The 23,534-nt window shown below is 39.9% G+C and overlaps 2 protein-coding genes across 3 annotated transcripts; both read left to right on the plus strand.

The window, feature by feature from the left end:
• The first annotated feature begins 1,460 nt into the window (after positions 1–1,460).
• On the plus strand, positions 1,461–6,515 carry TMEM238 (transmembrane protein 238). The gene is made up of 2 exons (XM_030484316.1): positions 1,461–1,905; positions 4,638–6,515. Exons 1-2 carry the CDS (start codon positions 1,502–1,504, stop codon positions 4,645–4,647), a joined length of 414 nt encoding a protein of 137 aa, XP_030340176.1. The 5' UTR covers positions 1,461–1,501; the 3' UTR covers positions 4,648–6,515.
• A 1,570-nt stretch (positions 6,516–8,085) lies between these two features.
• Positions 8,086–23,384, plus strand: RRN3 (RRN3 homolog, RNA polymerase I transcription factor). Of its 2 annotated transcripts, none has more exons than XM_030484312.1 (18): positions 8,086–8,223; positions 8,393–8,501; positions 8,999–9,055; positions 10,084–10,173; positions 10,261–10,390; positions 10,889–10,948; positions 11,481–11,544; positions 12,015–12,084; positions 13,772–13,870; positions 14,495–14,590; positions 15,033–15,168; positions 16,092–16,222; positions 17,229–17,359; positions 18,186–18,370; positions 18,915–19,023; positions 19,455–19,607; positions 20,668–20,755; positions 21,413–23,384. In XM_030484312.1, the coding sequence occupies exons 2-18, from the start codon at positions 8,409–8,411 to the stop codon at positions 21,569–21,571; spliced, it is 1,851 nt and encodes a 616-aa protein (XP_030340172.1). In that variant the 5' UTR covers positions 8,086–8,223; positions 8,393–8,408; the 3' UTR covers positions 21,572–23,384. The 2 variants fall into 2 exon arrangements, with proteins under 2 accessions (XP_030340172.1, XP_030340173.1); XM_030484313.1 differs by having other exon boundaries at positions 8,177–8,195; positions 8,391–8,501.
• The last annotated feature ends 150 nt before the right edge of the window (positions 23,385–23,534 follow it).

Below are 23,534 nucleotides of genomic sequence, written 5' to 3' on the forward strand. Positions count from 1 at the left end.
AGAATCACAATGTGAGGCAGAAGTGGAACCATAGGTGTTTTACTGAGACTAGGTTTAAACATTTAAATCCAAAAGATATCCCAAAACAACCAGGAAGAATGGGAACATAGGCTTCATGGTACCATAATTCTTCTCAAGATAGAAGTTAAATGAAAGATACTTTAAGTACTTAGAATGATTTTAACTTTTTTATTTTTAAGAGGATTTCAGCTTGTGTTCTCCTAAGGACATCTTTTATGGAATAATGTCAGTAACACAGGCAGTCACTAATAAAGAAATGGCTTTATCTGTTCTTGATTCTCAGTATTCAGTAGGAGCAGTGATAAGTTAACCAAATGCTGTGATAGGAATTGAGTCTGTTAATAGTAAACCAATAGCACTCATTAGTATTGGAGGAATAGTCTTCCTCAGCAGTATCATTTTACACTGTACTTCCACACATACGTGGAAGCTGCATATGCTCTTAGGCCTGTCAGCCTTCCCATTGGCTTGATGTTTCTACTTAGTGCAACGATGTGGCTTACCCATCGTTAAACAATCTGTTAGAAATAAGGACCTCGTGAGAGTATGTGCAAGACAGCCTACAGCTGAATACAGTTCTTGGGCTTGAGGGCTTGGGAGTGTTAAAAGGGACGTACCAGGTCATTAACTGACATGAGTGAACTGAAATATGTATCTTGCCTTTTACATAACTGTTTTACTTGCTGGATTTTTCATCTTGCATTCACAACTAGTTTCCTGCTTGTCAACCTCAAGCTGTATTCTAACTACTCTTTTTAAGCCAGCTTCCTCAAGGACATAGTATGTATGACTGCAGTTGCACGTTATAACTGTCTTGTAAATCTCTGTTGCCTACTTATAGCTGCCTCTTCTTGCAAGCGTGGAGGCTTGCACCACGTACACTCATCTTGAGACCACCTTTGTGAAGCGCTGCCCTTCTAGGGTGTCTGAGCAAACTACAGCAAAGACCTTACCCCTTCACAAGGTGCCACTGCCTCAACTGCAAACGGGTCCAGCTCCGTCTGCGACCACTGCTGGCAAGGGATGCCTCAACTCCAAATGCGGCTCTTCAACACCCGCTCCTGCTATTCTCTTACAAAGTGGAGCAACACCTGAGGAAGAGCCAGCTGTGCCAGCCACCTCACCAGGCAGGGGCAGGAGGAAGGGGCTTGTCAGAGGGCGTCCAACACCGCTGGTGGGGGAAAGCCAGCTGTAGGAGCCGGGCCTCGACAAATGAGGTGCCAGATACGCCTAGGGCGGCTTAGGACGAGGCGGGCAGTGGCTGCCCGGTGCCGGTAGCCGCGGGGCGGTGCTGAGGGCGGTGCGTTCCCGCCTTCCCCCTCAGCGGCCGCTGGAGCGTGTCGAGACCCCCCCCCGCCAGGGGGCGTGGCCCCGCGTGCAGGTGCAGGCGGGGGGGTGTGGCCTCAGGACGTCCCCTCAGGTGCGGCCCCGCCCTCCCCTCAGGTGCGGGCGGCCCGAGGCGGCGGCGCCGCTCCCCGCCATGGCGGCCCCCGGCGGGCTCGGCCGCTGTGTGGTCGCCTTCTGGCTGGCGCTGGCCTTCGACGCGCTGGGCCTGGCTGTGCTGCTGGCCGGCGTGTTCGCCGACGTGTTCTTCTCCGACCTGCTCATTTACGGGGGCGGCATCGGCATCTTCCTCAGCCTCATCTGGTGGGTGTTCTGGTACGCGGGCAACTTAGAGGTGCCGCTGGAAGAGCTGCGCGACGACGTGGGGCTGGCGCCGCCCAAGGGCCACGGTGACAGCCTGCTGCGGCGCCTGGTGCACGGCTTCAGCCTCCGACTCTCCAACACCTTCGCTCCCGCGCCGCGCTCCCGCGCTGCCTCCGCCGCTGACCTGGAGCTGCAGCGCGCCGCGGGCCCACGGGGCTGCCCCGCCGACTCCGGCAGGTGAGAGCCGGGGGAGGCCGGTCCCGGGCGGGCACCGGGAAGGGCTCGGGAAGGGAAGCTGAGGCCGGGAGGGTATGTTAAGCTTGTGTAGAACTTGAGAAAGCTTTTACCTGAGATTCCATTAAAAAATTTTTCTGTTAAACCACTTGCTCGCAGCTGACGCTTGAGAAAGTTGTGGGGACTCTTTCTCCACACGGGTGACGATAGAGATCGAGTGAGAGAGATGGCCCCAGTTTGATTAGGCAGGGAAGATACTTCCTGTAGACGTCTAGAAACAGAAAGGGCCGGCTGGAGTAGAACAAGGGTGAGCGTGGTGGAGTTGGCGTGTGGAGAGCTCACTGCAAGGTCTGTCAAGTTGCAAGTGTAGAAACCGTGAGGTTCTGAACTGGTCCTGGTAGTAACTCTAAATGCTTCCAGAAGGAAGTACAGGGTAATGAAATAGCCATTAACCATGACCTGCATGAGCTCTTGAGAGGGGAAGCTCCCTCTTCAGCAGCATGAAACGTTTCTTTCTTGGAGAGCAGCAACAAAAGAAGTGAAATGCTGACTTATATTTATTTAACTAAAGGGCAGACTTGTAGCTAATAGCTTGAAGCCATAAATGCAATTGGTAGTTTAACTACTGTCTTTAACTTCAGTCACATGAAAAAGATGTGCTACTATTCAATGTGCAAAGACAGCATCTAGGTCCAACTGTGAAGCATGATTTGAAGATCATCAAGCCTTTTGAAAATATCTCTAGTGTGTTCATTAATATGGCATATTTATTTAGGAAGAAAAGCATGCTTAATGCCTTGAAATTGGGGGTGAGGGGTGGGAGGGAAGTCAAGCTTTCACTTCACTATGTAAAAAATCCTTTTCTGAAGGAATTGTAGGAACAAATTTGCACCAAGTGCCTGAACTATTCAAGGATTCTGAATATCCTGCAGTTCTGATTCACTGTGTACAAGGTCAGCTTTTTCTGCTGTTCTTTGAGACTAAATCTTGAAGATACTGTTGGTTACTGGAAAGTTCATGTGGAAATTGTCTTCTTTCAAGACAGCCACAGAATTCTCTTGAGTGGAAGTTTTAACAGTAGGGAAATAGAATATAGATAACTATTGCTTAATAGAAAACTTGTAGAAGGCAGAAAAGAACAGCAGCAAGCTTTAAAAGATTTGGTACTGCTATTTGGTTTATTATTAACTATTTCTGCAATTAGAAAACAGGCTGTTGGGAATGAGTCATTCTCCCCTTTTCAGACTTTTTTTTTTTTTTTTTTTTTTTTCCTTCCTGCTGAAATGGATTTAAAATTGACAGATAGAGGTCCATATTTGCAGGGAAGACATTACAGCTGTAAATGACCATGCCTAACCTTTTTCATCTAAAGATTATGGCAGTTATAGGTACTGAGTGAAACTTAGCTTTTATTTTTGAATGTTTTGAATCTTGTAATTTATTTTAATTAGAAATAATCTATGGTTTATTGTTTCTGATAAAGGCAGATATATAAAGTGCTTTATTGCAAGTTCTTCCAAGTAAACGGCAATTTCTAATGCTACAGTAAATGAAGTTTGGTACAATTGCATTAGTAACTGTAATTCAGAAGGAACCAAACCAGGAGTGTATAAGAGTCATGTTACACATTGTGACAGAACTCTATGATTTTAACTTTCAGCGGTTGTAGCTCCAAAGGTAATACAGGGTTTCCTTTTGAAGTAAGTTCACCTGAAGTACTTTATACCTTCTAATAAACAGCCGTATGAATCAGATCATTCCTTACTGATAGACCAAATCCTCTCCCCATCTGAAGATATTTATGAACTTAACCAAACGGGTTAAACATGTTTGGGCAGATATTGTCAAGAGAGTGGAGGGGGAAAAAACACCACCACCACACACACAAAAAACAAAACAAAAAGCAAAGCAACAAACAAAAAAACCAACAAAAAAACCCCCCACCATACTGGCCATTAGAAAAAAAAGTTTCCCAAGTCGTTCATTTCAGAGTTCTCTTAACATAAAAAAAAGCAACATTGCAAGTGTTTAGAAAATTAACTGTTGCCTAAATAATGAAGTTTGGTACGGAAACTATTCATGCATTTTTGGCATTTTGATAGTTTTCTGGTTTCTTATTAATAGTAACTTTTTGAAGTTATTAATGGAATATTACATGCTGTTCCCATTTCCTATCTTAAAAATTATATAGATATAGTAGAAGTGAATGAGAAAGGTGAGAATTCTCAAGATATGGAATGATTCTATTAACGGAATAACAAGTAGATTAGAATCCTTGAGCCTGAAAAGAGATTCAGAGTATAAAATATTCTGGAGGTCTATACAGTAAAAAGTGGTATGGAAAAGGTACCTAGGGCATGCCTCTCTAAAGACAAAGCAGGCACCAACGAGTTGTCAAATGCTGTGTAACTGAAGCATGGTATTATTTGATGTGGGTCAGTGTGACAGATAAAAACAGAAGAGATGCAAAGATAGTATGTTTGGCTCAGAAAGAGCTGGGGCAGTAAGTGGCACTTGAAATGATGTCCTGAGGAGATGTTACTTGTGTGTTTGACACTTGGTCACTCTTGGAGATCAGATGTTGACTTGATGGGTCTTTTACTTGGGTCCCAATTGGCTGTTAAACATGAGGAAAAATACTTTTAAGACTTACTTCAAATAAGAGTTTGGAGTTTTATGTGACTATTCGTTCTAGACTATTTTGAAGTAACCTTTTCTTAATGTATTGTCTTCAGGATCTGTTGAAGATGCGACTACCGAAGTTACTGCTTCTAAAAGTGGAGGAAATGCTGCAAATTATGGAAAGAGAATTCCTTACTCAATGCAGTAGGGTTCTCTCATTATGGAATAATCCCTGCAACCATTGTGGACTCTCTATAAAATGGACACATAGAGCCAAATTCTGCCAAATGCCCCTATTTCAGCATTGGACCGGATATGTTTTGAAATGGTGAAAAAAACCACAAAACCCCTAAATTAGGTCTCTTAAGATGTGAGAACTAAAGAAACAAACCTGATTCATGGAAAATCACTGCAGCATGTAATAGAGATTTTATTATTATTTTTAATAACCTGAGAATGTTTGGATAAAAAGCTCTTGCACAATGAAAAGCTCTTGCACTGTTTTACCGAGGTCTGGAAGTTAAACTTACTGTGAATTTTTACAATGCCAGTGCAATACTTTTGTTTGTAAGGGTGCTTTTGAAATATCTACGTTAAACTACTGATGCAAAGTTGCAAATATAGTAGAAGTTGTTTATAGTGTAAATAACAATTTACAGTCACTCTTGTAAAGTTTTATCATTATTTTGGAATAACTTGGAATTTGAGATTTTTATAAGTAGACAAGTAAAAATAATGATATTGGCATACCAGTACATTCTTCATAGTTACAAGTGATGTAATACGATGACTAAGAAAAGGTAGTTTTAGTGCAGTGGTGTTGGAAATTATTTTCCTAATGCTGAATTATTTGGGAAAGAGGATACCACCAAAAAATCACCTGTTGATTAACAAATACTCTGATGCTTTATAAAATATTAATGAATTTGACACTTAGATTTACACTTAGAAGTAGCACTTGGGAAAAAATTTATATAAAGTTAATGACACCCGAAATTCTTGTGTGGACAAGTTCTTCATGAGTTCCTCTGTTCTTGAATTAACACGAGGAGTTTGAGCCCACCATTGGCAAATATGGGTAGGTCTTAAAATTTTAATGTACCATTGGTTTTATGCCACACCTTGTCAGATACTAGAGGTGGCTTTGAGGAAAATGGTTACTAAGAATACTGTGTTTGTACTTCCTTGTGAACTCTGCAATGTCTTTCAATGTTATCTTGTAAATTATTGGAGTAACTGCTTACTTTTCTATGCATATGCTAATTTTTGAGTGTTTCCCAAATGCTCTTAGTTTTTCAGCAAGGTTGGATGAACGCTAAACTTGAAGGTCCGTAATGTGATTTCTTTTTTACTGACTGCAGTTTTTAGGAGGTGTATGCAATTGTTTCCTCCTTTCAGAGGAAGTGCAATGTGACACCGTGTTGTTACAATGGTCTGATTAAAAAAAAGAAGCCAAACCAGCTCCTTCCTTAAAGCCTATAGATCCCTGTTTCCGTGTCATTTGCAAGATTGTCTTTTTTCTGTTCTGAACAGAGAACTGCTTTTTCTGATTCCTCAGAGTTTCACTTGTAAACTCAATCATGAGATGTAATGGTTATGTGGAATGATTAGTAGCAGCTGTAAATTAAACCAGAACATTTGTGTGCACCCATTCACCTACTCGGTTAAATTTTTAATCATAATGGCAAGTGAATTGGGCACGGCTTTGCGTTCACTGTAGATTACAACATAATTGATCTTTAATCCAATATCAATACTTTATGATTGCTGCATAAGATGGTAGCTAGAATGGCGTTGGCTGTTGCAACTTCACTCAAAAAATTGCATGGGATTCGAACATTTATAATTGAAACACTGTATGTGTTAAAAATTAAGTGTAGGAGCTGACACCTCAGTTCAGGAGGGTGCTAATCATAAAGAAGTGGTGGAATGTTACTAATATGGTGGGTCTAAATAAGGAAATAAAAAGTACTTGCTGTGGGACAGCGTAACTTGTAAGCTCTGATCCTTTCTTCTTGAAAATGTAAATGGTTACTGTTTCATGCGGTCTGTTTGCCTTCTAAATAAGGAAAGCTAATACTAAACAGAAACTGGCAGCTGAATTATTAGCAGCTAAACATTAACAAATATTTATCACTATTTTAGTCTCCTGGTATCCTTATCAGTTGTAGCTCAATGCAGCACAAAGTCCATTCAAAGAACTTCTATATTGTTGATTGGAAAGAAGCTCTTGTAGGTGTTTAGGACTGTTTGCTGTTGTGTGAATACGGAGCTTTGCATCAAAAGCTAGAACTCCTTTAAAGGGCAGTCCGATGCACTCTGTTTAAAAACATCGCCAAAAACGCAAAGAGCCAAACTCTGGTTGCAGGAGTGTGATTATACAGGAGCTTTTTGTACTTGGTTAAGCCTTAAAACTAGCTCAAAACAGCATCCTGTATTCCACTAAAGGGGGAAAAAAAAAAGCCAACCCCCTAGCTTGTGACTACATAGAAGGATTAAATGCTTGTTGTCAGACTCTTTAGATGTGGACTGTATCTAAAAGTTGCAATGTGGTTTACGTCGTTTACTTTCCTTAAATGTGAACATCATTTTCAGAGATAAAATAAATAGAAAATTCTACAAAAAACTGTTTAATGTGACTTCTGGGTGGGAGATAATTATTGCAGTAGCAGCTTGTGTAGAGAACAAGGAAGTGCGTACAGGTGGTCTTAGGGCTGAGGTCAAATAATGTCAGGCATGGCTGTAACTGGCTTATGTGAATTGGGAAGTAAATGTTCTGTATTTAACAGAATTAAAAAAAAACAGCAGACTGAACGTTACTGAAGAACTACACAGAAAATTCAAGTTCCCATTTGTACTTATTGAGGTTGCTGTAAAAGTTATTGAAGACTTTTACCTATTTAATGTTTAACTCCTTCTGAATTATATGATCTCTAAGCTATTACATCCTTTAATATAGTCATGTATAGGCATGTATAAAAACAAACCAACCCCCCCCCCCAAAACGGGGCCTTTGAAATAAATACAATGAGGATTTTCTCAGCAGTGTATTTGTGTGTGTGTATACACACAATGCTTTAAGAGGAAAACCAGTTACTAGCTCAGAGACATGAAAGTCCGTTAACCCATTTTATTTAGAGCATTTATCGAATGCTGTAACTGCCCGCGTTGTGCTTTAACACAGACGCAGCCCGCACAGAGGGGATGAGACACCCGGAGATCGTGCTTGCTCCCTATGCGAACACCCGATGGCTCCCCAGGCGCAGAGGCTCGGCCTTCTTCAGTCTCGAGTACGTTGCTGGGAACGCTTAGCGTTTCCCTGCACGCCGCAGCACTGGAGTTTCCCGTTTGAGCCCCGCACTCACTGCTCGGCGCTGACACCGGTACCCGCCGCCCGTAGCTGCGGGGCTGCTGTCCTCCAGGCGTCAATGGTAAAGTCGGACCGGCGCTGCCGGTAGACCTGTCCGCTCTCCTTCCTTTGGTCCTCCCGCACCACCGACGCGCGGCCAGCGCAGCGGTGTCCCTTCCAGCCGCGCGTCTCTATGGTTTGAAGGGAGGTGTGCTCGCCGCTTCCGGCGGGTAGCACGCCCTTTCCGCCCGGGCGCGGCATGTGGCGGCACGGGCAGGCAGCGCTCGCGGGGCGCGGCGCGCGGAGGCGCCTGTCCCGGTAACGGGGCGTGTGCTGCCGCCACCGCACAGGTAGGGCGGGAGAGCCGCGGGGCCGGGACGGAGCTTGGAAGCGGGGGGAGACTCCTGCCCGTCCCGGAGGAGAGGGCGCGTCGGCCGGGGGGCCACCCGGGCGGGCCGGGCTCCTGAGGGCGGTCGGGGTGAGGCCCGCGGGTGCTCACGCGGTTTCGCCTCTCCTCAGGCGCGGGGCCGTGACCATGCTGGGAGGGGACGAGTTCATCAGCTCACCGCCCAGGAAGACGGTGCGGTTCGGGGGGACGCTGACTGATATCTTAATGAAGTACGAGAAGGTGAGTGCCGCTCGGCTCTGCCGTGCGCCGCGGGCCCCGCCGCTGCCGAACGCGTGCGGTGCCGGTGCGGCAGTGCCCGGTGGCAGTTCGGTGTGAAGCCTCGTTTCGTCTTGCACAAGAACATGTCTCAGGGCTTAGGGGAAAAACCTGAGGGCGGATGAGTGCGGGAGGCTTGTGCCAGGCGGTGCTGCTGTGCGAGTGAAAAGGTTCCCCTGTGAGTCAACCTGAGCGGCGTCCTGGGCTGATGTGGAGCTGGCTCACGGCAAAGCGTGCAGAGGGATCGTGGCTGTGTCTGCAGGGGAACAGCTCAAAACGACCCAGCGGCCTCAGTTGCCTTGCAGGGACAGCACTCTCACTGCTGCTGCAGCTTTCTCACTTACTTGTGTTCTTCATGTCACAGTTTGACACATGAGGTTGTTCAGAGACATTGGTGCAATTTGTATTTTTTTGCGGCAAAAAATAGGAGTGTTATTGCTTATTTCTCTTTCCCTTGCTAGGGTGAGACCACGGATTTTGAGTTGTTGAAGCATCAGCTGTCAGATCCAGACATCAAGGTAAGAGTTTTGGAGTAAGGGGTCTGATGTTTTGAAGTTGTGTAGTCATCAGACAAGTCGTTCTGGTGCTTACCCGGATCCGTTGCTTTAAACATTTAGCTACATTTAGCAGCTTTTTAATTTGTGGAAACTGTCAGAATTAAAAAAAAAAAAAAAAAAAAAATCTGTTTATACACATGTATCTTATAGGATGTTGATAACGTGTCTCATGCTTACTGATCCTTTGCTCTAGAGTGATAAACTTTCTGCATTGTGACAGAGTCTGTCTTTGTTCAGATACCATCTTCCTAAGTCATTGACATTTGTTTCTACAAATACTTCTGTAGATTAAACCAAGGTTTCTGACTTGCACAGCCTGAATTTTTACATTCTCCTGTTCTCGCAGAAAGCTTTTTTAATTAGGTAGTGAAATACATATGCATTTAGTATTTATACCCAGAAGTATTGTTTCATGGCTCTTGTGGATAGCTATGTGTATCAATTACATTTGCTGTTCCTTTTGTTTTGTGTATGTTGTTCCCTCCTTAATTAAATCACAAAGCTGTGAGAAGAATGCTGCAGAAAGCATAATACTGTATGAAGTTCCTTTTCTCTTTGAAGAGGACATTTTGTAAAATACTTTGTATTTAGCAAGCCTTTTGGAGTGTACAGGCAAAGTCAGTGTAAAATTTTCTGGTCGATTTGCTAGTGTTTCAGTATCTCTCATTTCAAGACTTGCATGTCCCTCCTGTTGTAACTAGAACAAGAAGAAATTAAAATTAGGATTTGATGCCATTTCTTATGATGGTGTTCTGTGAGTGAGGTTTGCATGGCTTGCTTGGTCTGTAACTTTAGTCTTCCAGGCAGGCTGTTGGTATGGAAATTTGTATCCATTTATTCTCTCATTCAAGAAATTTCATTGGTAAGGATACAAATTCCTTGCATGTTCATTTGAAAATAATTTCTATTTACAGTCTTTGACTTTTAAGGATTTTGTTATTTTCTAGTAATAGGTAATACTCTTTATTTTTTTTTCTGCTTATTTTAAGGATGCCCAGATCATTAATTGGCTGCATGAATTTCGAGCTTCTGTTGTATATTTGACCAAAGAGCGTGAACAACTGGTCAACATTTTGCTGGTAAATACCTGTTTGTTATACGGGAAGGTAAAGAGTTTAGTACTCAAAACATCTTTCTTTGACATCTTGCTCTTTCCTCACTTTCAGAAGCTCCCATGGTTGAGAAGAAGCCAAGAGGTAGTGGAAGAATATCTGGGTTTTCTTGGCAATCTGGTGTCAGCACAGACTGTCCATCTTCGGCCTTGCCTCCGGATGATTGTATCGCAGTTTGTCCCTGGTAAGTTGCTTTCAGCTTAATCTTCTTTGTTTGCATATCACAATGTCTTTCCTAGATAAATTCTGTATAAATTTAATGCATAACACAATTAACTACTGGGTTGTTGTTTGTTTTTTTTCCTGTTTTCTTTCTTAACATGAATAGCTGAATTACGATACGCATAGTTTTCTGTATGTAGATGTTAGAGGACATATTCTAGTTGCTAATACAGACTTCATTTATGAAGATGTCTTGGAAAGGGATGAACTGTATAATGTTGTTACTGCTAAAGAACAAAAGCTGCAGTCAGGATCATATCTGATGTTCCTAAGAACCTCCTGCTTCTGCGAATGAAACAGTCTTTTTTTTATGAGCTTCTGCTCACTTTAGAAAGTGTTGTGGATAATTTTGATGCTTTAGTCCTGTTGAAGACTGTTGTCCAGTGTGATTGATTTGACATTGAAACTGTTACCTGTAATATTTGTATAATTTTGATATAATCATCTCACTTTTTGCTAGCTCGAATAACCATCAGAGAAGATGATGTGGATATTTCAGATTCTGATGATGATGATGAAAGTGAGTATAAAAGAAGCATGGCTTATATATGCTGCTGTAATACCACTGCTAAAGAAGTATGTAATGCATCTTGCTCCTATTTTACAAAATTAATTTAGCTGAATTAATGTAAAACATTAAGAAACATTAATGTAAAACATCAAGTCTTTAAATTTCCAAGTCAAAGACTTTCTTGTACTCGAATCAGTGGTGTGTGACACACTCCTTTTACTTTGAGAATGTTTCTGTTGATGCAGTATCTGTAGGAATAAGATTGAATGCACAGGAGAACATTCCTTGTCCTAGGTTGTTTGAAAGCCAAAGAAAGGTTAGGAGTTGTTTTCCATTTTATTTACCTCAATAAAACTAGATAGTTTGGGGGATTCTCGTGTCTCTTTGTGGATATCTGCCTGAGGTAAGCTTAAATAAAATTGATACTGATTAATAAATTGATTCCTATCAATTAACCGTTAATTGATATGAACTGGTTTTGCTGATTCCTGGTTCAGTTTTCTGTAACCAGATGCATAACAGGACTTTTTTCTTTCTCTAGACCTTTCTGAAAACTTTAATACCTGCCATAGAGCGTTGCAAACTGTTGCAAGATACGTTCCTTCGTAAGTATATAATCCCATGGGTTTGTATGCCCTTTCCTTGCAGCTTTAAAGCTTGTGAACTGATGAATTGGTTTGGGTTTTTTTTTTTTCTCTCTTATTTGGAAGTATAACAATTTCATTGCATGATTTTTCCTAGTAGTCACTAATTGATGAGATGCTGTATACAATTGTTAAGAAATTTCCATACGTGTCAGCAGCTGAAAATCCTGTTAATGGAAATAGGAAGTAGGGAAAGTTGTGTTCATAGCAATGCATTTCAAGTGGCTTCTAAGAAGTCCACAGTGAACGCTTGCCACTTATTACCTGTTTGGTGATCCTTGCAAAAACCAGATTTTAAACAATTACTTAATCTTACTTCACAGTAACTTTATTTTATTCCAGTCTGTCTTCAGAGTGCTGGAGCGTCAATATTTGCTCTTGTGGTAATAACCTAGTGCTTCTTGCTTGTTTCTTTGTTTTTTAAATTGCAGGACACCACAATTTCTCATGCCAATACTTGTGGAAAACTTTCCTTTCTTTAATAAATCAGAAAGAACTCTGGTAAGAGCTGTGAATATTTTTGTTTATTGGTTCACTTGTTTTTTAATGTATACTTTACAGCATGACAACTGATTTAGTGGTGTCTAATGCAGATTTTAAAGTGTATTGTTATTTTTTATCTGTATATACATGGGTGCGTCTGTTTAGTATAAGGTTGTCCAAACATACTTAAGTTCCTTGTGCATAAGCATTATGCTAGTCTTTAATGACATAACTGCATATCTTTTCCACAGGATTGCTTTCTTAATCAATGCACAAGATGGACCTCTTTGGCGATGAATCTCAGGGTTGTAGAGTAAGGAGACGGTAGGATACCTGTCTCATTTGTTGTCAAAACTGCAAAGTATTTATCAGAAGAACAGTGGATTTAATAAGCAGACAGAAAGCAATGGATATTATGGGTTAAATCTAAGTTGCTAGTAGTACAGGGTGTTGTTTTATTACATCTTTGTTGTAGTGCTTATGTGTGGTGAAAAAGAAGTTGGAAACCAGACAGGTTACAGCTCTTGTTTGATCTTTATATTTACTTGTTCCAACTTGATGTGTTGGCACTTTATTTTACAGAAACGCAGAGCCCTGCTCCACCAGCCAAGTTCAGTTGGAGCTGTGTTTTGCACTCATAAAGTGCTGAATAACTCCCAAAGTTTTTTTGTATACCTTGCTATTTTTTGAGTTTTGTTTATTTCTTTGTTCAAAATCCACATAACTTTGGGCATCAGTTCCCTATCTGTAAATTATGGGGCGGGGGGGGGGGGTTAGCTTCTACATGGTGTTAGGAGAAGATTGATTCTTTATGTATTTAGCAGCTCAGTGAGAAGCAAGTCATGAAGAAGTTCATAACTGTTCTCAGGGTAAGATTCGAATGAAGTGTAAGAAAAACATGGTCCACGCATTGTTAAATATTTCTGATTTATACATTCTCATTAAACTAGCTCTATCCATCTTATATACTGAGTGAGCCAGATGGCCTGTGGAAAAATCATATGTGCTCATGTAATTAAAGGTTCTGTTATAATGCCTATTCACAAAGAGACTATGGTGTACTTCAGTACCTAATTTTACTTTTATCTACTTTTACTTTACCTAATTTTATGCGTTGAGTTGACAGTTTTGCTATATGAAAGTTGCGATGTTGTCTTTTGTACATGTGTATATACGTGGGTGGGCACATGCACACTTCACAGAACTTGTCTGTTAACCTGTGTGAATTAGAATCAGAATGACTCTGATGAGACTTACCTGTGGAATTCAGAATTGTTGTTGGCATATTATAATAACATGAAATAAAAGATGTATTCAGTCTCACTTTAACCAGTTCTACTAGAACTGATTCTAGTTGTAGTGAGGAATATGCTTGTTGTTTTCATTTTCCTAGAGGAAGTTTAGACATAATCTCCTATGGAAATGAATAACTTTTCTTACAGAATGTTTATACTCATTCTGTCTAGAGTAGGTGAAAAAATTTGCATAGAAATAGTAGATTAAGAAGTTAATGATAACACAGCTTAACAATTGAAAGTTGATGTTTGGCTTATACATTAACTTGTTCTAGATTGAATACAATCTGCTTAAACCTATTTCTGGTTTAAGCAGATATCAAATTAAGACACTTGTTTTCTAAATATGCTTGGCAAAAATTAGACTTTCTGTTAACATTATTATAGGTATCAATTATTTTGTTTTACAGGAATGCTACGTTCATAACCTGCTGCGAGTTACGGTGTATCTTCCAACCCTGAGGCTTCAAATTCTGGAGCTTATTATTGAAAAGCTGTTAAAGTTGGATGTAAGTTTGTTCTGTATAATTTTTTAAGGAAGCTTGGTGTTAAAATACACAGATAGGAAATTAAATCTGTTTCAGTTTTTAGCTTGACAAAAAGTATCTTGCACTAGTGCTTATGATCATAAGACCAACCAAATTTACACTCCATTCCCAGTCTTAAGATGTTCTCATATGTGAGGGTAACTGTATGATGTGTATTGTTACACCCTGCATGGAATCTCTGTGCTAGAATCAAAATAACTGTTTCATAGTGATAAGTGCCAGTGTGCAGAGAATGTGCTTCTGTTTCTGTGGTTTACAGGTTCTATCATCCCTTTGAAGTAAAAGTATTTACAGCCTTAAAAAAGACAGGGTAGAATTGTAAATGATTAAAACTTTTTATTTTGGAGAACCTCAGCATGTAACAGTCTGGGGGGAGCTTGTATTCTGGAGGTAAAGTTCCAGGCAGTTTGGAGTGTGTGCTTTTGTATTGCATACATATCATTCCCTTCTGAAATATTTATTTAGTCAAGGACAAAATCTAGTCTAGAAGTTATCTTGTGTTGTCATTTCTTACATAAATAATCAAAAAAGTTTCATATTATTGTCATGGTCTTATAAAAATTAATTCCTTGTTTGCAACTGTAGGTTAGTACTCCACAGCAAGATATTGAAGACGCTGAAGAAAATGCTAATAACTCTGATAGTGAGGAGAAATCTACAGAGGAGGGCCTTTTTGACATGGTTGGCTATTTTGTTCTATTAAAAGTTTTTTTAGTAACATTTTCACTTTTGAGGTGGCTGTGAACTAAGATTAGGAATACATTATTGCTTTGTTGTTCCTGCACTGCACGCAGCTCTTGAAACCTGAACAGCTGACAAATGATGAATGTGTCCTTTAGGTGTTGACTTTGTTAATGTAAATTCCCAGCATACATGCAGTGAATCAGTCCTTTATGTAAAAACACAAGCAGCTGTACATAAAGCTAATTAAAGAATTCATAGTAGTTGGATTAGTTTCCAAAAATTTCCTTACGCTAAGCTGTGTAATTAGATACTATTTTCTTTTAAAAAAGACACAACTTAGCATATCACTGAAAGAGAAATTCAGTTTCACTTTTCCTGTAGTTGCTGCCTTTATGATGTTGTGTATATAAAGCTGCATGACTGCCATTTCATCTGCCAGGAGGAAGATGAAGAAAGAAAAGGAAACAAAGTTGTCTCTTCCAGTAGTGAGAGAATGGCCCATCCGCTTGCAGAGCGCCTTGATATTTTGATGACCATCCTGTTTTCCTATATTAAAGATGTTTGCCATGTGAACGGTAAGAAAACTTCAGCTATAACCAAATTTGTTGTTTTGCTGACAAGTAAGAAAAACCACAGTGGAGTTCTTGCTTTCTTTTGCTGCAAGATAGAGTCCTCACCCTTTAGTGGCATAATTCCGCTATCAGCAGGCTGTAGTCTGCGTTCCTGCCTCTGCCCAGTGTCACTAGCAAAGAATGCAAAAGTACTTTTACGACTTTAAAGGTTTAGTCTTTGGTGGGAGACACTGATTACATAAACTTGACACTGAATTCAAGCTGTGGCGTTACAGGGTGTAAGGGTAAAGAGAGTTTTGTTTTTTCATTGTGCTACAAAACTTAGGGGATTAAAAATACTTTCTGATTAACCACAGTGTTTTATCATTTGCTCTACTTTATTGCTTTGAGTGTTAGAGGTATGGATCCTTTCAATGTCACAAGGACTCGAAATAGATTAAAACAAGCAGCCACATCATTCCATTGGAATTGCTGTAGCTAGGCTTTGTGTTATAGGAGAAAACCTGAAAGAAATGTCTAACACTGACATAAATTAAGGGTTTGAATTTCTTAGATTTATATATTTAGAAAGCATTTGCTGTATCTTCTTCATGAGTCAGGTAATCTTTTTCTTAGTGTTTTCTTCTGCCTCTTCTGAATTAACACATTATTGCAAAGTTTGCATGTCTGCCAGTTTTATACTTTTGCGCATGAGCACACACATAGAGATATTTTCTATACACACCAATGTAAAAAGCAGTACAACTGGAAGGTCTTACTATAAATATCTTTTAGATGTCAGATAAGCCTAGAAGGCAGCTTGACAGAGTTCCTTTACATGCTGCTTGGTGATTTAGAAAGCTATGAATGCCACTTTTGCAGCATGAGGGCAGGGAAGAAAGCCTGAAATGGCTCATTTTGGTCTGTTTCCTTTTTTTGTTGTGTAGGCAAGCTCGACATCAGCAACACAAAGGATTTGTATCGGGATCTGGTTTGTGTTTTTGACAAGCTCATTTTACCAACCCATGCTTCATGTCATGTACAATATTTCATGTTTTACCTCTGTAGCTTCAAATTGGTGAGTAGAAGCTGTTTTTAAAATGCAGTGTCTTTTGGCATTTCTACATCCTTGTTTTGGCTTTTTTTACACAAAAAAAAGTTGTTTTCTGCTGTAGTTCTAGTCTGAAGATAGTGTATCAGGATTCATTAGTATCTTTGTTTTCTTCTTCTCTGTTATTCCTTTTTTCAAGTTTTTACTTTGTGGTTGCTTTTCCAATGTTGTTCATAAACTGCAACCAGATGGAATCGAAGCTACTGCGGAGGGATCTGTTTAACAGACCTCTTTTACAGGAATCAGTTCGACTCTTGAACCCAAGACACAACGCTACAGCAAGTTTCTTCAGCATCCCCAAACTGTCTTATAAATACTGTCAGTGGTGAATAGTGGACGTGTTGAAAAGAATATCAGAATGGGGAAGCATGTTATGATGCTTTGCTAGAATACCCTCTCAGCCTCCAGCCCCAGTTGGTAACTTCCTGAGTCAGTGATGTTCTTTCATGGTAACAGCCCATGATGGAGAAATTCAAGGAGAAAATAACTCATAATATGAGTTTCGTACTGATGTGAATTTTTGGCATCATGAACTCTGTGGCAAAAAGTTCCACAATATAACCATTTAAGGTGAAGAATCATTCTTGTTCCTCTAAATTCGTCTTCCTGCTATTTTCATTGGATGTCCCTTACATCTGCTACAAGAGACAGCGAACAGACGCTGCCTGTTTGCCTTCTTACTGCTCTTGTTTTTAGAACGAGAACAACAGAAGTGTAGCACACTTTTTATGGCTCTTTTCCTGACTTTTTCCTAGGCTTCTGGTTCCTTTACTTTTTGCAACTAAGTATAGAAGAAGACACAGAACAGAGTGCTCTTTCATCATATGTAGGAATAGTTATTTACTACAGTTAAAGTTAGATTTTTTGGTAATGGTTTGGTTATGGAAATTACAGGAATTGAGTGTTGGGAATCTATTACTTAAACAGTGTCATCAGCATAACAACTCATGACTTCTCTGTATTTTGCTTCCAGGGGTTGGCTGAGGCATTTCTAGACCATCTTTGGAAAAAACTGCATGATCCAAACAATGCTTCAGTGATCAGGCAGACTGCTGGGAGTTATATTGGCAGCTTCTTGGCAAGAGCTAAATTTATTCCAGTTGTGTAAGTTGTTTTTAGATATGAGCAAAACCAAACAATTTACAATGATTGTTGAGGTTAAGTACGGAATTCACAGAATGCACACATGGTGTTGGTCTTCTGTCCCATTGCTTTGGCAGTCAGTAGTCTTGTTTGTCCTTTCTACAGTACTGTTTTAGTATTGTCTTGAAGTTTCCAGGACAGTTTTGCATTTACAGGATGCAGACTAAAGATTGCTGGGATTCATGACTTGCTGTTTAAGGCTTCGCTCACCAAGAAATGCTGAGCATGGGTAGGTTATGTTGACTTCAGGCAGAGTCATGGATACCTGTATATCTGATATACAGAAGCACATATTTTTAATGCTTTATGTTAGGCATTTTGTGTAGACTTTGAGACAGGGAAATAAAATGTTCTGGTATTGAGACTAATGAGCAGATGGGTGAAAATGTCTTCTTTTGTACATCACATTCTGAATTCTTATGCTGTTCAGGGTGGGCTCAGTGACTTTAATGTTCAGTTTAATTTGATACTGGAATTACTTGTTGGAGGCATCTCTCTGTGTTACTGTAGCCCAGGATTCTAATTGTTTACTGTGCATTTCACATGCAAGATGCATTCATGGATTCATCTCTTCTGGTATCTTGTGCTTTCACTGATTGGGGTATTGGGTGCTGATACATTGATTCATTTTATGCTGAGATAAAGGTGAAAGCTCATAACAGAATCTCCTTTCTTACTTATTGATTTTCTTTCTGGTGTTTTTATAAACACTGAGATCCTTGAATACTTGTTTAACATTTCAGGTGCTATTTTTACACTTCTTTTTTTCCCTTTTCTCTCCATATAGTACAGTAAAAGCTTGCTTGGATCTTCTGGTGAACTGGATGCATAAGTACATTGATAATCAGGATAAAGGGGCTAATGCTTACTGTGATGTAGCTCTGCATGGGCCATTTTATTCCACATGTCAGGCGGTGTTCTATACACTTATTTTCCGTCATAAGCAAATTTTGGATGGAAACTTAAGGAAGGGTGAGTATATTAGGTTTCAACAGTATTGGGATTCATTTGCAAGTTTTACTGTTGATGTGTTTTGTAATGGTCTATTCTGTCAGGTATCTGATGGCAAGTTTATGTTGTGCTCTAAATAAAATGAGGTGGCTTGTATGCCTGTTGGGCTACCAAGCTTAATAATCTTTTTACCCCAATATGGAAAATAATGCCAGTAACCCTTCAACATTGATATCTGGCTCCACTTACTGGACATGTTTGAATTCCAGCTTCATAAAACTTGTGTGGGCTTCAATTAATAATCTGGCTTGATGACTCTGTGCCTCTGCGTGTGTAAGTTTGGTGTCTGTGTTTGGTGTCTGCCCCGGTAACTCTTGCCTGTGGCAGGTTACCGTTAGTTAGAGAAGCTTCTCTGCTGAAGAAGCTGTGGGCTAGAGAGTGTGCTGCTGTAAGAGAGTAGGATGTGGTGTGCAGAGTGCAGGCTGGTCAGACTTGAAATTCTTAGAAATTAAGTTCAGCTTGCATGATATATAACCTACACTTGTCAATTGTTCTTATTTTCAAGGTCTGTCCTATCTGCAGAGTTTAAATTTTGAGCGCATTGTCATGTGTCAGCTAAACCCCCTGAAGATTTGTATACCCTCTGTTGTGAACTTGTTTGCTGCCATTACCAGGTACCTCCTCATTTATCTCAGTTTCAGCTTGATACAGATATTTGTGCGCGTGCGTGTGCGCGTGCGTGCGTGTGTGTGTGTGTATCTGAAACCGGCACAGTACTTAGAACATGGGTTTTGTTAGGCACAGGACTGGGTAGTATCTAAGACAGCTTGTATAACACTGACGTATTCTAGGTGAGGTAAGTTTAGTTCTGGTTCAGTGTCAATGAAATCCTACAGTACTATGAAACCGACTGCTTTGTGTTGGAGCTGATATGATTCTACTTGGAGCGAAGTTTATAGGAGCATAGAGGAAGAGAATATACTTACCTTATAGCAGTTGGAAAATGGAAGATAGAAGTGATGTATGCTAAAAAATGACTTTGTGCTTTAATAATATCTGAAATTCTGGTGTGCTTGCAATGCTTATCTTTACTACCTTTTTAAAGGAAATACCAGTTGGTGTTCTGCTACACAATTATTGAGCGGAACAATCGGCAGTTCATACCAGTTGTTCGGAGTGGCAGTGGGGGTGACCTTGTGCAGACATGCACCAACCCACTCGACAGTTTCTTCCCCTTTGATCCCTACATACTCAAAAGGTATAGTTGAAAAATAAACAATTTCTGCCTTGTAGAAAATAATGAACTAAAACTGCAAGAAACTATCATTATTTCTACGATTCACTTTCTTCCCCGATCTTTAGTACTTTTCATGTTGCATATTTTAATCAGAAATTGTCAAAGGTTTGAATTGAAATTTATCCCCACTGCGACATATGATGAAGAAGGAACAGGACCCAGTTTCCTGGAATGCCTAGTTAACGTGCTTGGTGACTTTTCTTTTGGATTTCCTTGTTTTAAGCAATCTCTAAAATATCATGTTAGCCTAATATATACTTTTATTGGAGCTGTGGTGGTTTTGTGTAATTTTCTTTCTTGTTTTTGTTTATTTTTTTTGCACCTTGAGTTCATTGCTTTTTGATTTGAGACTTCATAGACTCATAGAATGGTTTGTGTCAGAAGCGACCTCATCTAGTTCCAACCCTGCTGCAGTGGGCAGGGACACCTTACACTAGACTGGGTTGCTCAAAGCCCTGTTTAAAATATCTTGCTTTTTTAATGAGGACTGGATTATTTGCAGCTTTTCAAAACAACTGGCACTGTGATGCTTTAACCACTTTAATGTTAAAGGACAACAAAAAAAAAATCTGTCTCCATGGAAGGGAGACCTTTCTTGGGTGTATAAATTAAGATTACTAATTATATTAATATACAATATTAAACTACATAAAATTATCTCAATTATGTATTTACTTACAGAATTGCATAATAATATTACTAACATTATTAATATTGTCTCAAAACAATAACTTTATGCTTACTTGCAAGCATAGTATAGCTGTGAAAAATACCCAGCTGAGAATTAGGAGACCTGACTGTATCAGAACTCCTCAAACAAACAATTGTAATTTATACCTGTCAGCAAAATTGAGTTATTCATGGGATTAATTTGGGATTATATAGGGAATAATTGAATAGCTTGTAAAACACTACAGAGGGCTATCAAAATGCCAAGCATTTTCTATTGTTTTATTAAAATGAAATACATATGACTTCTCCTGAGTACGTTACTCATACTGGATTTTAATTCCTCTCTCAGATCAAAGAAGACCATTGAGCCTTTTTATCAGTTTTGGGAAGAGCTGAGTGCTGAAGATCTTGAGAACCTGAAGAAACCCATTAAAAAGGTAATCTTCTCTGATCAAAATGCAGTTCAGCTTTTGCCAAATCTCTGTCAGCTGCTTCTATCATAGGGTTAATTTTTAGTAAATATGAGTACGCTAAACATTTAGGGGGAAACTGTGATTGAAATGAGGAAGTTTTAGGGTTTGATCCATCCTTGCTTTGCAAGCACTTTCCCCTCTTCTGCAGAGGAGTTGGACAGCACAGGATCACTGTGAATGCTTATGAACATTCAGCATATGGACATGCTGATGTCACTGGGAAATCCACTTTGTAGATATGATTTAGTTCCCGTGTTTCATAATGAGAGTACCTCTAATTCTCTTAGCATTCCAACTAGTCATGACAACTGTAGCACAACCCAAATCCTGAATTATGTCCTCCTAAAGCTCCTGTATAGTCTCTTTACCTTCTTGCAGAATATCTGTCCTATTGAGTCCTTCAACTGGTGTGTTTTCCCTTCCTTCCTGTGATCACACATAAAAATACTTTATGGTGGTGTAGCTTTGTTTACTGGTGACTTTATGTTTTGATTAGCAGATTTGATTATTGCAACATTTTAGAAATACCCTTTTTGGTCTCAGCATTCATTATGTGTGTAAAATCTTAATAGAGACCTGGACTATCTTTCTTCTCTCACTGATCCTCCTAAATTTATGCAGGGTACTTCTGAAGATGAAGATGATGACTTTTTGAAAGGAGAAACCCCTCAAAATGATGGTGTGGTTGGAATTGCTCCAAATTCTTATGAGTCAAATACCCGGAGCGCTCTGAGCAGCATTGACTCCCCTCCAGACTGTTATGTGCCGTACCTTCAATGACGTGGAGAAGTGAAAAGGTTGAAAATTGTGTGCAATGTTTTGCTCTGGAAAGAGACTTTAGTTCAACTTTGCAAACTGGCAAATGCTTAAGTAACTACATTTAAGAAAAATTACTGTTTCTTAATCATATTTCTACAGATATGTTATGATAAAGTCATATGTTGCTAGAAAAGCTTAGAGAATAAATAGGGTGATATTTTACAAATTTCACATTGAAATGGCTTTTATGACTTAAGAATTTTTTTATAGTTTTCCTGACTTAAAAACTTTGTTTACTAATGTTTCTCTATGAGGTTTTGTATATCAGGGTGAATATCTGGTCTGTCTTCCTGCTGATCTGTGTGGGGACCAGAATTCCATTGTCAGTATTCAAACTCTGCTCTTTTGGCTGGTTTTGAGCTGGTTTCAAAGTAATGGTATGATCCCACGACAGAGAGCCATGGATCAAGTCTGACAGTGATTCTTTTGCACACATTTCTTAAGCTTGTCCTATCTGTAGAACAGTATTTGGTAAAGGCACTTGGTGGACAGTGGTGGACAGTGTATTCAGATGAATAGTAATAATAATCTGTAGCTGACACACAATTTTCCCAACTGTTGAAGTTCAGACTTGTGAAAGTGAGGATTGTTGAAAGTGTTGAAAATGGTGGAGTAGCTGAGTGTATGATTTGTAGATAGTTTTCTTCAGGGTGCTTATGAAGCCCTTGGAGACAGGTATTTATTTCCAGGATTTGAAGTTGATATGTGAGTGCTGAAAATACAAAAAAAGAAATCTTTCCTTGTAGAAAGGAAGTGATGGTGTCACTGGTGTCCTTGTGTCGTCCGCATGTCAGTGTAGTTTCTCTGCAGAGGTTCCTTGTCTTCTTTTGATGGTTGTTGGCTTTCTGAGTAAGAATATAAAGAGTGAGGAAAAAAATAAGTGTTATTTGTGTAACATTTAGGTTGAAAATGTTCTGCGTTTGGGACTAAACTCTAATTGCCCTTCTTCAGAATCTGAATTTGGAGGCTTTGAAGACAACATTTTTATTGAGAGCCATGGAATATTGATGCAAACAGCGCAATTCTTACAGCTTTGAAAAAACATCCGTGTGTAACTAAGGATCTATGTGTGTGCTTTGCTTCTCAAAGTGAGGATGTTTGTTCTGACAGGCTGCAAAATGAGTTCTGGGAATGATACTGCAAAATGCATTGGTTGATCTGTTCATTGCTGGATAAATAGAGGTGGTTTTTATTTTTCAGTTGAGTCCTCTTTACTGTCAGTCCTAAGTAATAAACAATAGATTTCCATCTGAAATAATTGCATTCTCTCCTGGCACAGAAGAGCCTTTTCTTAGCTCAGCAGCAAGGAAAACATCCTTTGACAGCTGCTGCCTTCTCTTCTTTCACTGTTACATCTTTAGCAACTTGGTCAGCCACTTATTATGAAATGAGGCTGTGTAAAACTCTCCAAGTTGTAATGCCAGGTGTGTGATTCGGGAACTTCCATGTCTCAATAGTGAAAAAAGAAAGATGTAGGGGACGTGAGGTACAACAAAGAATGTGCAGACGTTGAACAGTCTGTGCTGAAGTTGCACAGTTAACATTCGTGTACCAAAGGGTTCAGAACAAAGATTCAGCTGGGAGCTGCACAGTGTTTCTGTAGCCTCTTCTGTGACAGATAGTTTGTTTAGTGTAGTCGCAGACAGGTGAGCTGGCAGGAGCTGGCATTCTGTTAAAGAGACTTTGTTCTGTAAATACCACCTGTACTCGGAGTGCTGATTGCGAGGTGGAAATCTTGCCTTACCTGAGAAATACAGCGTATCTTTCAAAGAGAGTATCTGCTATAACTGTTTACTTTTGTGAATAAGGGATGGGAGAGGCAGAGCTGGAGGGTCCTGGGGTTGGTTGTGAACAGTCCTGGCTGTCCTCTTTCCCTGCAGCGCGCATTAACCGCTGCCACTGCGATGGCTTTTCTTCGAACAGC

This window comes from Strigops habroptila, chromosome 4, assembly GCF_004027225.2.
Source record: "Strigops habroptila isolate Jane chromosome 4, bStrHab1.2.pri, whole genome shotgun sequence".
NCBI classification, from domain to species: domain Eukaryota; kingdom Metazoa; phylum Chordata; class Aves; order Psittaciformes; family Psittacidae; genus Strigops; species Strigops habroptila.

Coding starts and splice junctions, on each gene's coding strand:
- TMEM238 (XM_030484316.1), top strand. CDS start 1,502: ATGGCGGCCCCCGGCGGGCTCGGCCGCTGTGTGGTCGCCTTCTGGCTG.
- RRN3 (XM_030484312.1), top strand. CDS start 8,409: ATGCTGGGAGGGGACGAGTTCATCAGCTCACCGCCCAGGAAGACGGTG. Junction 14,591..15,032: donor AGGAGGGCCTTTTTGACATG/GTTGGCTATTTT, acceptor TTCATCTGCCAG/GAGGAAGATGAAGAAAGAAA. Junction 17,360..18,185: donor GCTAAATTTATTCCAGTTGT/GTAAGTTGTTTT, acceptor CTCTCCATATAG/TACAGTAAAAGCTTGCTTGG.